Source organism: Saccopteryx leptura, chromosome 3 (assembly GCF_036850995.1).
Source record: "Saccopteryx leptura isolate mSacLep1 chromosome 3, mSacLep1_pri_phased_curated, whole genome shotgun sequence".
Taxonomy (NCBI): Eukaryota; Metazoa; Chordata; class Mammalia; order Chiroptera; family Emballonuridae; genus Saccopteryx; species Saccopteryx leptura.
Genome location: NC_089505.1, coordinates 255,059,130 through 255,073,189, shown reverse-complemented (window position 1 = coordinate 255,073,189; position 14,060 = coordinate 255,059,130). Strand labels below are relative to the sequence as shown.

At 34.5% G+C, this 14,060-nt stretch overlaps 1 protein-coding gene across 7 annotated transcripts in view; it reads left to right on the top strand.

Annotated features, from left to right (window-relative positions):
• Positions 1-14,060, top strand: part of EHBP1 (EH domain binding protein 1) — a 571,353-nt gene that overhangs the window by 494,455 nt on the left and 62,838 nt on the right. For all 7 annotated transcript variants that reach the window (XM_066378173.1, XM_066378175.1, XM_066378171.1 and 4 more), the window contains one exon: positions 9,827-9,974. In XM_066378173.1, the coding sequence (XP_066234270.1) occupies positions 9,827-9,974 (148 nt within the window). The remainder of the gene's footprint in view (positions 1-9,826; positions 9,975-14,060) is intronic.

Here is a 14,060-nt window from a genome sequence, read left to right as displayed (position 1 = left end):
GTCAGCCATTCTTCTTTTTTCTCTTATAATTTTTTTAAACTAAGAAGTTATCAATTTCACAAAGAAAAAAGGAATTAAATTATCAAAGGATGCTTTTTGGAGGCCCAAACTATTTCCATTCATCCTGCTAATACAATTTGAAGTTTTCAAAAACACAAAATAATTGCTTTTTTAATCCTAAAATAATTATTTTTAGAGAAATATAGTATCTACTAGAAAGTTGTATATATTATTACTTCAATGAATGAAAGGAAATGGTTATCATTAGTAGAATATAAAACTTTATATACCACCAGATTGCTTCCAGATACTTTAAAAGAAAGGCTCATTTAGCAACATTAACTTAATCATACTTTTTTATGTTTAGAATTCTTTATTTGTAATGCATCTATACCAGCACTCAGGCAGAACAAATGCTACAGTTAAAAATAATAGTTGCTGTTTCTTGAAACAAAAGGATATATAAAAATACTTCAGTATGATATATTTATTTTTGTGAATTGAATGCTAATGAAATCTCAATTCTTAAAATTCATGTCTATTTTTTCTGAATTAGTCATTTTATATTTTCTACTCATATTTAAAAATTAGATCTTAAACTTAAATTCCCATTCTGTTTAATATTTTGCCTATATACCTATATTTTAAACAAATCCAAAATTTAGTAGCTACTACAAAAATAAATGTAATCCCCAAAGTTGATCAAAGATTTAATCTGACCAGATGGGGCAAACTTGAGAAAGATTTTGACTTTCCACTCTGTTTTGCAACAAGAAAGGCTGATTTTTTTTTTCTTTCTTTCTTTGTTAAAGAAACAGAGATCAGGCCATCCCCAGAGAAATGAGCAGGTGTGGCCATTTATAAGCATGTCTGCTTATATTACAAACCAGCATAAGAAAAGTTTGAAATGGGTTGAAAAGATCTGCTAAACAGTTTTAATGTTTCACCCTAAATCCTATTTATTGAGCCAAGAACTTATCAAACTGGCAGTAAAATATCTAGTCTACCCAAAACTTTAAAGATCTTATAATTTTATTTTTTATTTTTATTCTGTTTTCTGTAGCAACTGAATAGATGCACTTTGGTAATCCTTGCCTCTGGACAAGCACAGAATTCTTTTTTTTTTTTTTTCCTTTCTGAATGCCTAATAACAGAGCCTTGCTTCCTGTCTAATGATGAAAGGATGGCAGTCAAGTTTTTTCTCTTAGTTTACTACACAAAATTGAGGAATTTTATGGACTATTTTGAGAACAGAATCCTATGAAATAGTAGCAGTACTAAGTAAAACCCATTTTTAGATAAGTTAAAATGTACTTAGACCAATTAATAAGTCTACTTACTAACACTGTATGAAACTCTGAAGATAACACAAACACAGGATATTATGTTATTAAGGGAGGTAAAGGATGTGGAATTATGGGCTTGTTGTTAGAAGTAGAGGGCTTTGTTCTGTTGTAAACACGTTTACAAAGAGTAAGGATGCAAACTACATTATTTGAAATAAATATATTGCAATTTTGTTAAAGTTTATTTCATAAAAATATGTGTAAACGTGTTTCTTAAATAGACTTTTTAATATTTTTTTTTCAACTAATTGAATAAAAAGATTAATTTTATAAAAGACACCCTTGGGTGGGTAATGATCTCAGTAGCTACACTGACAGTTTCTTATGTTCTAATTCACCTTCACAAATTCATGGCATCATTTTTTTGGCTAAAGTAATGTCAGTTGGTGAGATTTGCGGCATGTATAAAAAGGACCCCCCATGGCAGCCATTTTTATTTGATCCTTAAGATCCAAAGGCTGCTGAAAGAACAATTGAATAAAGTTGAGGATTGGAGAAGCTTGATTTTCTTGTTCTCTGTGAAATGAAACTCTGGTCTTTTTCTTCCCCTTCCTCTTAAAAGCAAAAGTCTGCTAGGGGGTTGTAGCTGTGTCAAAGCCGCTGGGATGCCACTGCTGATCACTTTAATTACTACGACTAAGGAGGATAAAATTAAAAGTAGCACCATTGAAGCAGTGGAAGAAAGCTTGCCTAGATGTCGGTGAACTGTGAAATATAAAAATTGCATACCAATACATTTTTATGGAAAGGAAACAAGGAATTACATTACTTATTCTTGAAGAGTTTGTCCTTAAATTGTCAAGTTTTACTAGTGCATCTATCTGTGGCAGATTGTAGACCATTTCAGAATGATAGGGAAAATAGTAACTTGAAGACATGCTGTGAAAGGGCTAAATATATTTTCAGTTTATGTCCAAAGTGGTTAGTTCCGATCTAGCTTCTATATTTTAAATTTTTTAATGCATCGTATTGAAATACACACTCTTTGCACCATAACAAGAGTTTTGCCTTGTCCTGAAGATGTTAGCAAAGAGAAAAGTAAAGCTTAAATGTACCACATTCAACACTTTTCTGAAGGCTTATAATTTAAGATTGAGAACCCAAGTTTTAAATGAATATAAGCAAGTTAGTGTGTCTCTTCACTCTCAGTATTCAACAGCACAAAGGGAAATTTAACCTGCTTTGTATAGCCTAAGTGTAAGTAAAAACACTATTTTTTTTAATTCATAATAACCTTAGGACCTTAGAAAAATTATGTACACCAGTTATAACTATTATCTATATAGATATATCTATGATATAAATAGATAGGACCAGTGCTTTGAAATTAGACAGACACTGATTTTAATTCATACTATGCCATTTACAAAATGTGTGACCTTGAGCAGTGTATTTAAGTGAGATTCAATTTCTGTGAAATCAGAGAGAGAGTAGTTAACTTTACAGAATTGTGTGTAGTAAATGAGAAAACGTGAAAAACACTGTGTACAGGCACAGAACTAGTATTTACTCAAACATTCGTTATAATTTGTGAAGTGATGGTCATGGGGAGGGAGTCCTCCCAAAATACAGCTTCCATCAAACCTTCCAGTGAGTACTTTTGTCTTACAAAATCTAGATTACCCACATACCTTGGTCTAACTCTAAATAAAACTATATAGGAAAAAATAAATGTCATCAGACCCATTATTAGAAATAGGAAGCCAGCTACTTCAATTTATTTAAGTGTATTTAGACAAGGCAGGTAAATAAAAGCTATAGTTTCCTATGTTGAATTTTTCAACTGTACTTTTCTTTTAGTGACATCAATCTAGTGAAAAGATTCCTTTTGTTTTTTTCAGCAGTTGTAGTGAACAGGATTTATTTATGAGTCTCTGTCTTCTTTTGAATACAAAATGGTCAAAACAGCAGTTACTCACTTTTGTACTTGGATAGATAGACAAACCAACATTGTCAAAAATATTAATTATCTACATACATATTTGAGCAGTTTGGGCTGAATACTATTCAAAATAATAAAAAAAATCATTGCCCTTATTCTGTGGTCATTTTTATCCCTTTGACACAAATGATATGTATTTTTGAGTAAAAAGTTAGATTGTGTTTTAATGAAGCTTATATATAAAAATTTAAAACAAGATAATATAAAAAACCTGGAAATTAATAATATTAATTAAAATAAAACTGTGGTTGCATAACCAGTTGCTACAATTACAAGCTTTTTTCTTCTGACCAGAACAATTAACTTCTATTTTCTCAGTGGGTTCTTTGTCTTAAGGGAAGTTAATGGGTGAGAAAACAAACAATGCAAATACGCTATCCCACTGGAGAGCTCTAGGCCCAAGCAGAATTATCTGTGGTGTTAGGACATTAGTAGAAAAGTAAATCAAGGCAATCTGATAGGGAACTAGAATTCTGTCAATCAGGCTCAAGATTTTGTGCTGTGTCCATAAACTTTGTTTACTATAGGGTTTTATGAGTTGTAACCTGCTCTTGCTGTCTGTTAATGAGGCTAAATCTTGCTACTTGAGAATTGATTTACAGCACACCTCTGGGCTAATGGTTATAAACAGAAAGTCCCATCAGGACTGCATTCTGATTTGTTCATTTGCATTATTTTCCTATTGTATAGAGAACAATGATGGGTAAATAGGTACAAACAAACAATTTACATGGAAATTGATAAAGTGTCCCTAATTAGTATTTAGAGTTGGTTTTATTAATGATTTCTGCTTTAAATTGCACTCTTGGTCAGCAGCTCTCAAACATTTGCAGATGGGAGTATTATTTGGGGAGGAGAGGAAGGGCATTGGAAGGTGGTAGTTTGTGAGAAAAAAATTTAGGTTCTCATTTCATATTCAGAAAGGTAAAACCATTTATTTCATTTTAACTCAGTTAAGTTGACCTAAAACTACTTCATCTTAGTTTGAATCACCAAATTCCAGCCTGGTAAGAAGTTATTATTCAAATAGTGAAATTCCCTTAAATCTAGTTGCCTGAGGCATATCCATTAATGGTTTTTATTAGTGCTCTTAACTTTTCTTAAGTTTGAAAGATGAAAGTTTAGTAAAAGCTCAATTTTCCTCAGTTGGTCGCGTAATTTGATACTTTTTGGGATCAAATAGTTCGGTGGTTAAGAGCAAGGGCTCTGCTGTCAAATAGACCTGAGCTAGACTCCTGGCTCTGACATCAGTCCTTGGAACTCTAAACCTAAATATTCTCATTGGTAAAAACTAGGTTGTGAAAATGAAATGAAATCATGCATATAAAGGACTTGTCAAGTAAAAGCTCAAGAAATATTAGCAACTGTCACCAAATTCACCATTATCGAGCCTATATTTTCTTTTATTCCTAGGATATTTTCGAAGTTCAGAAATATTGTGACCTAAAATGTTTTGTATATTATTCTTGCATCTTCAGTCTAACTCTGCACAGTGCATACTAGTGTGCCAACTGAAATAAGGTCATGTCACTGAATACTAAGAAAATTTCCCTTGAATTTTAGATCTCTCTTCTTTTGCCCCTAGCACAACTACTGCCCACCTTCCATCTCATCTCTTTCCTTCCTTTCCCCAAGATTCCTTTTTAAAAAGTACTTTTATTATAAGAGTAGTACATGTCTACTATAGAAAATTAAAAAATGAAGATGAAAGAAAACAAAAACATCACAATTCCATACCCAGATATATCTACCTTAACAGTTTTGTGGCTACTCTTCTGTTTTTCTCTACATATGTGTGTGTGTGTGTGTGTGTGTGTGTGTGTGTGTGTGTGTGTTTATATGTGTATTTATACATATTTTGACAAAATGACAAAAGGAGGTTATTACTGTATAAACTCTATTTTTATAGTTTAAGTCAAGCTGCATTCTTCTCATTTAATATTATGATTATTTTGACATTTCTGTAATTGGTTCAACAGTGTTCTTCACAGCTGGTTTATCCAAACCTGTATCTAACTCAGGACTATACATTGTATCTGGTTAATCCCTTTTGTTGGTGATGATAGTGATTGGTTAGTTAGTGGTACTGTGTGTTTTTATAACTCTCCATTAAAATGACCAGGTCAGTTGTCCTGAGTATCCTACCTTCTATATTTGTTTGGTTGCTTCCTTGCTGTGTCATTTGTCATGTGTCTCTATCCTCTGTGTTTATGATAGACTGGAAATTATATATAAAGCCTAGTGGACTCACTTTAAACATTTGGACTAGACTATTCTAGATGGTATGTACTTCCTGTATTTCACATCAAAAAACATATACAGTTGACCTAATATTAGTGATGCTAAGATCGACCAATAGATTATTGGTCCCTAATCCTTGATCTAGTTCTGACCTTTCCATTTATAATTATATTTTCCCTTGCAACTAGGAAATAATCTGTGTGGTGTTACTTATACATATGTTTTAATTACTGTTGCTCTGTAACAAACTACCCCAGACTTAGTGATGCAAAAAAATGTTTTTATGCTCACAGATTCTGTGGGTCAGGACTGCAGACAGGGTATGGTGGGGATGCTTGGTCTCTGTTCAATATTGTCTATGGCCTCAGGTGGAGGGCCTTCAACAGTTAGGGGTGACTCAAAATGGCTAAAGGCTGAGATTATCTGAAGGCTTCTTCATTCACATGCCTGGCACTTGGACCAGGAAAACTCAAGGCAGAACTCAGTTGGGACTGTGAACTGGAGCACTACATGTAACTTGGGATTCTCACAGCATGACAGATGGATTCCCAGAGGGTACAAAATGCGAGAATTTCAAGAGAACTGGGCAAATGGAGTATGGTCTGGAAATCATCTATAACATTTCTATATTATATTGATTATATACAAGTCAATAAAGCTGGCCCTGATTCAGGGGGCAAGGAATTAAACTCTAATTCTTGATGAGTGAGTGGCAAGCTCACATTGGAGAAAGCATGTGGAATGAGAAATTCTGTTGTAGCCATCTTTAGAAAATACAGGCTGCAGTACTATAATATTAATATACTGTTTTCCATCAGACATTTACTTAAGTGCTTTAATAACAGCTGATAATCCTTGCCAGAGTCAGTCATTGTTTTATGAATAGTAAAGTTATATTTAATAGTTTTACCTTTTTAAAATTATCATCGTTAGCTGGTATTATTTTGTAAAGTTGAGCTTTCTCTCATTGACTGGGACTGTTTTCAGTTCCCACTGAAAAGACAATGTAATTGCTTGATTCTTTTCCTTTAATTGCTAATTTTCAGGAGTTATTTTAAAAGGTGCCCCAAATGAATTTATATATCCTCATAAGGACTTTTTGATTATCATAATGAGTTGATAAATTTTCATTGATTCAATATGTGATTGCATTGGTTCAATTCATTGCGATCAGTTGTTCTTTTTGATACTGAAATTGTTTAGTTTGTCCACTGGGAGCTTCAAGCCTGTCTCTGGGTCAATTTGATGCCGCCATTAAGCTACCCCCATTAATTTTGACAGCTCTGATTTCTAGCCATTTTAAAATTTGTGGAAGAATTGTCTAGACTTGAGCTCATCAATCTGCTATCTACCCCAGTGCCTAATAATATTACCTGCCAATTTAATTGCCTTTTTTATTTTTATTTTATTTATTTATTTTTATTTTATTTTTTTCCAAAGCTGTCAGACTCCCGCATGCGCCCAACCAGGATCCACCCGGCATGCCCACCAGGGGGCGATGCCTATCTGGGGTGTTGCTCTGTTGCAACCAGAGCCATTCTAGTGCCTGAGGCAGAGGCCATAGAGCCATCCTCAGCACCCGGGCCAACTTTGCTCCAATGGAGCCTTGGCTGCGGGAGGGGAAGAGAGAGAGAAGAAGGAGAAGGGGAGGGGTGGAGAAGCAGATGGGCGCTTCTCCTGTATGCCCTGGCCGGGAATCGAACCCGGGACTCCTGCACGCAGGCCGATGCTCTACCACTGAGCCAACCGGCCAGGGCTAATTGCCCTTTTTAAATGTTCAGATTTAGTAACTTCTAACATTTTACTGAAGTTGATTACTCTCTTTTTCATGAAAGCCTCTTCTACTCTGATTCTCAGAGTACATCAGTGTTCTAGTTCTCCTCCTCTTGCTATGTCTTGTCATCTCTGCATGTAGCTGTTTTCTATGTTTTAGTTAGCAGCCCTCCTTTTTCTCTATAGTACTTCTTCTAGTTCTCCTCCTCTTGCTATGTCTTGTCATCTCTGCATGTAGCTGTTTTCTATGTTTTAGTTAGTAGCCCTCCTTTTTCTCTATAGTACCTCTTCAAGTGCTTTCATATATTTCTGTAATTTTAGCCATCAGCTCTGTGATCATAGTTTGACTTTACTTCTACCATCGATTTCACTTTCCAGCTACATACTAACATCTTTACTCAGATGTCCTGCCAGCCTCTCAACCCCAGTCTCTTACCCCAAATATCCTCTTCTTCCCTTCTTATAGTTCCTCTTAGTTTTTCTATTTCTATTCTTTGTGCCACAATTCTACTAGTTGCTCAAGTTTAAAACTTCTGAGATAGCTTTTATCTCCTCCATTTCTAGTTAATTACCAAGAATTGGTACACCAGTTCTACCTCTAATATATTTCTTACACTCTCTCTCTCCATTCATATTGCCACCATCCCAGTTCTAGATCTAATTACAACTTCCTTAGACTGTTAGAATAGCCTCTCAACGAGTCTCTTTTCAGTCCTTCTATGCCAACCTACGTTATGCACTGTCAGATAATTCTTTTTCAAATACACTTCTGGTTGGTACACAAAGCCAAACATTTAGTTGGCCCTTACTTTCTGTGGAGTAAAAGTAAAAGTACTTCATTCACTCTATTGGACAGGGCCTCCACACCCTGCCTAAATAGCTTTATTTTTCTTGCCTTGTCTTTCTTTCATTATTGTTGCCTATGCTCAGAAAAACTAGACTATGTACTTTTCCCCCAATATACTTCCCTGCCTCGTGTCTTTGTATTGTTCCTACCTCCTAGTCTCGACTACACTGACACACATAACTACTGACGCACATAACTACTGACTCCCATCTGTACCCATTCCAAGTCCTTCTCATTCTGCAAGTCCAACTCAAAAAACCATGATGTCATGATGCCTTCTCTTTGTTCCTCAGCTTAAATGTTCCTTCTTCTGAGCTTTGGCTTCATTTTTATCAGATCCCCTTATTGTGGTTATTTTTATATTTCTCATAAGCTTTTGAGAGGATGAATTATAAATTTTCATGCTTGAAATTTCTATAGCAAGTTCCAAGTACCAAGGTGTGTTAAGGACCAAAGGTACAATGATAAATCACTTATATCTCCTACCTTCAAGTAGCTAAGTTCTACCAAGAAGGAGGCTTTATACAGGGTTTCAGTATAACTTGACAAGTATTATTTTAAAACACACACACACACACACACACACACACACACACACACACGCACCTATACACACAGTACTTTATTTCACCAGTGGGGGAGGAGGGAAGAATAATCGGGGAAGTTTAGTGAATTTAAATTGAACCCTGAAGAATGAGTAGAAGTTAAATAAGATGAAAGAACATTCCTGGAAGAAGAAATGACATATTCAAATCCATGAAACCACATGATACAAGCAATTCTGTATAAATAGTTGTGAGGTTTAATGGAGGCTGGGAGAGGTTAAGGAAGGGTAATATTGCAAAAATGTTAGGGCCAGATTATTTCAGGCTTTATTTTGTTATAATAATGCCTTATTTTTTTATACTTTAGAGTTTGCAAAGCAATTTTACATTAATTATGTGTGATTCATAATAACCCTTTTTAGTAGGCAAAAACTATTTTAGTTATTTAATTCTCTATAATTTTTGGTTACTTAAATATCAAAAACCACATTAGATTTTACTTTTTCTTCTCAGTGTGTGTCTGGGGTGGGAGAAAGAGGAGGAATGGGGATAGTGCATCAGTTTCTCAATTCTAATTTTAAAACTACCAACAATTAATAACTTGTGTAACTAACATACTATTCCCATTCCCATTCCTACTCCAGTTCCTCTAAAAGACCATTTCCTATATTTGATCAACAGGATGTAGCAGCATTTTTTGCCATCAAAGATATCTTTTAGTCAGTGCTCTATGCCTTTCTTGAAAAATAACAAGTTAAATTCTATTCTTAAAAATAAGGTATTAATTGAAATTCTGTTTTCAGTATTATGACTTTTTCTATAAGCCTGATTATTTTATTAATAATAGTTTCTGCTTTTTTCTCAGTAAGTATATATTGCCAAACATTCCTTAGAGGCTAGTTTGAATTTTTAACAGACATTTTAATACAAGTAATTTTGTAAATGTTTTTTTTTAAATCTGGTTCTAGAATGTCTTTTAAAAATGGTGTGACATCCAACTGATATAGAGCATTCTATTTATAATGTGGGCCAAGCACCATGCTGTAAACCAGTTACTATCATGATGATCAGATTGAAAATGAAATTGCATTTCTGTCAATTACTGAGTTGGCAACTGTTCAATATATCTTAGCAGCAAGATGAAGAGCGACGTCGGCAGCTGAGAGAGAGAGCTCGTCAGCTAATAGCAGAAGCTCGATCTGGAGTGAAGATGTCAGAACTTCCCAGCTATGGTGAAATGGCTACAGAAAAGTTGAAAGAAAGGTCAAAGGCATCTGGAGGTGAGTTAAAGAATCTTGTATCATATTCTACGGACTACCCAGAAATCCACAGTAGACCTTTTGGGACTCTTTATTCTTACTTCAAAATGTTGCATCAAATACTTAAAGTTTCTAACCTATTGATATATTGCAAAAAATCTAAAGGAAGCATAATGAATTAGTAGGTAACTGTTGCTGTTTCTCAAATCAACTTTTTGGCTTAATTTTTAACTCAAGGAGTATTTCTTCGGATATGCTTTAGGAAAAAACTCAGACTTTGGTTTGTGGTTCCACATGATGCCTCATTAATAGTATTAGGAGTGAGTAAAATGCAATCAAGTTCTCAACATCTAGATCACAAGACTTGTTAGTGGGGAGCTTCAGCATGAAAGATTTTCACTTTGAACCAGACCTTTAAAAAGTGGCTTTAACAATGTTCTGGTATAGCCAGACATGTAATAATTTTAAGTCCCATATCTATTTTATCTTAGTTTCCTTTTCCTAAGAGGGTCTTCAGTATCTGCAGAAATTGTCATTAACAGTCTAAGCTTGTTGATATTGAGACAAGGACTATATATATATAATTAAAGAGGATTTTAATTGACCCTCAATGCTCAATTTGGGCATCTTTAACTTGGAACTTTCTAGATTTTTATTTAAGAGTAGTATATTCAAGAGGCCTGTGGGTTGTTTTGTTTTTTTAAGGATGTATAACCTGTTTAACTACCAAAACATGTCAGGTACTTGTCTTGAGTTAGTTTTAGAATGCTAAGATCACTGTAAAGAATAGGCAAGTGAGGACTCATAAATAAGATCTTAGAACGAAAACAAAGGTAAGCTATCTTTTTTTTCTACAATTTTTTTAAGGTAAGCTATTTCTAGTTCAATGATATGTTTCTTCAAAGTAAACTGAAATGTACTGCTGTTATTTTTGATTGATCCCTTACATTAGAAGCTTACTGTTGTATAAAATTCCAGTTGGTGCCTATAGCATATAACCTTTCATCCCATAAATTTTAAAGCTGCTTTCCCAAACAGCTGTGTATCTGCCCCTCTGGTTTTCTCATAATGTTTGCATCTTAGTTGAATTCTTCATCTTTTCAGCTCCTATCATTCAGAAACTTTATTGCAATTTCTATACTCTCTACTAAAGTTTTCAATAACATCAGTAACTACTCACAGCTGTATTTGTATAATGCTATAATTTGCTTTTATTTATTATTAATAACAAGATGTTTCTTTGATGTTATAAAAATTCCAGGTATTTTAAGTATCTTAAAATTTTTTGCTTCTTTATATCTCAGAATGGTAGAAAAACACTGATATTCTTGTTCCCCCAGATAGACTGTTCTGAAGCTACTCACCTTACCTACTTGTAGCATCATAGGAGAACTGTATTACTAGCATAGAGAGGCATCTAGTGTCTCTTTTAAAATTTTTTCCCCAGCAGTGAGCAAGTAACAATGTTAAATGAGTTGTAAACTCTGAGAAGGCTATGAATTAAAGATTTTGATTGATGGTGTGGGATGAGTCAACTACATAATTGGCCTCATCTCTATAATCTAACCCAAAGTAAGGCTAAGTCAGGACATGACTAAGTAGAGAGACATCATCAGTGTTACAACCCCCAAAATGGGTATCTTCCCTACTGGTAACTAAGGAAAGTATTTTGGCATCATTCAACAGTCAACAAAGTAAAGAACAAGTAAGGATTGGATCTACAGAGCTAACAAAGAAGTACAGACTAGAACAGGGAGAGCCAGGTGAAATGAAGATAGGACAAGGTTGAACAGGTGACTTATAAGAACCTACTTGAGGAATCCAGACTCTGTGTGACCAGGGTCCATTTTTCCCATAGGACACACCATACTGTGGATGTTGAAAGCAGCCGCATATCAGATAGTAGGTTCATCTGATATGTGAGCCTCAAACAAGTGGAGCAGGCCTATTCCTGACCTCCCAGGTGTATATTGGCCTGTATATACAAAGGCATATGGATCAGACTGGGTCTGGTCTGTCCTCAATGTCTAAGCTAAAGTTACTAGGGTCAAGAGTTGGGGGAACAGACCTTTAGGACAGAGGAGAGGGTAAATTTACTTCCAGAAGTTCAATTGTTTGTATAAAGACACATTTATCCATTAGCATTGCCAGCCACTGTACTAGGACAGGACTCAGCAAACTTCCTGAAAGGGCCAGAATAAATACTTTAGCCTTTGCATACCATATGGTCTCTGTCTTAACTATTCAACTCTGCTCTTATAGTCAGAAAGCAGCCTTGAACAATATGTAAATTAGTGGGTATGCCTATTAACCCCAAAAAAGTGGTGGGCTGGATTTTGCCCATATACTATAGTTTGTTGACCCTTGCATAGCAAATTAAAATTTATTTGGATTCAGAAGAGTCTAATTCCTAAGTAAAAATGATTCTATGAGATTAAGTCAGGAGAAAGAATTAACAAGTTAGTGTTCACTGTTCCTATGTCTGGTGGGAATCATCAGGCCTGAATAAGAAGTAGTGTTAAAAGAGGAAAGAAAATAAGTAGGGACCAACCTAGATGGAGGATTAGGGTAGGAAGATTTTGGAAGCAGTGATCCAGAACAAAAAAAGATGAGGGGAGTAGTCAAGAGCTGAAATAATAAACTGAAAGCATAGCCTGAGGAATGTGTTGAACATGATTGTTACTCAGACTCATTGACTGTTACTCAGACTCATTGCGCCATTCTCAAGCAGCAACCAGGCTCTGTGAAGAAAGGAAACTTAAGTTTAAGGCAAGGTGTCTTTACCTTCATGGAGTCCACAGAAAATACATACAAGGTATTTTAGGTCATATATAGCCATGGATTCAAGCAACCCACTTATATCCCATTGCAACCAGAAGTAGCCTAATACTTTTTTTTTAATTTATTGATTTTTAGAGAGAGGAAAGAGAGGGAGAGACAGAAGGAAAGAGAGGAGAAGCAGGAAGAGTCAACTCATAGTAGTTGCTTCTCATATGTGCCTTGACCAGGCAAGCCCAGGGTTTCAAACTGGTGACTTCAGCATTCCAGGTCGATGCTTTATCCACTGCGCCACCGCAGGCCAGGCGCCTAATACTTTTGAAATAACATAAATCTCACCTGTCCAAGGGTCTACAGTTAAGTTTTTACTTGGCCTCGTTTGGACAATGATCAGACTTACGGGAGAACCAGGTGGAACTGGGGTATACTACAGGGTTTTCCTGCATCATTTTGAAGTTAATAGACCTTTAACAACCACATCTTTAAAATTCTCAATCTATGTAATGAAACTGTGGGTTCATTTTATTGTATTGCTCTTACTTGGCAAAGTACAGGTGTTTGAGGACAATGTTTGGTATTTTCATTTTTAGATAAGTGATATTGTAGTCAGAGAATATGGCCTGAATTTCTGCTTTGAGGGTTCATGTTTTATTTTGACAAAATGTTAAATTTTTGTTAATAGTCCATAGGCACTTACAAGGAGGTGTCTATTTTGTTTTAAGATGATATAACATATATTTATTGTATATTATATGCTATATTATCTATATTTTGTATGTTTTTATATATGTATTTACTCTGTAGCTCATCACTTAGATTTATATTAAGTTAACGTCAATTAACTTTTAAACTGACATTTTTGCCTCCCTTTGATTTAGATAAAGTAGTGTACTTTGGTTTTATAGTTCAATGAATAAAGAAAGTATTTTCTTTTTATTTTGTCCATGAGAATGTTTGTGTGCCTGCATTACTTTTTTTTCAGTTATGGCAGATAGATTTATCTAACTTTGTTGAACCAAAATAAAATCTTAACAGGCCTTCAGTGATTTTTATTTTTAGCTTCTATTAATAATATATTTGTATTGTTTTTTAAAAGCATGTTTTATTTCTATAGGATAACTTTAAAAGTTAGGAATTTTATAGGGACTAGAGAATTTAAAATTCATGATACAAATGAGAAACTCTTTTCTAAATGTTTTCTGAAATTTTTTTCTGAATATGTTTTTAATGATACCCTTAGTTTCTTTTTTAACAATACAGATATTCTTTTTTTACTCTCACCAGAGCTCCTGGTTTTCCATTTAATTTATGTATAAACAGAAGTGTTAC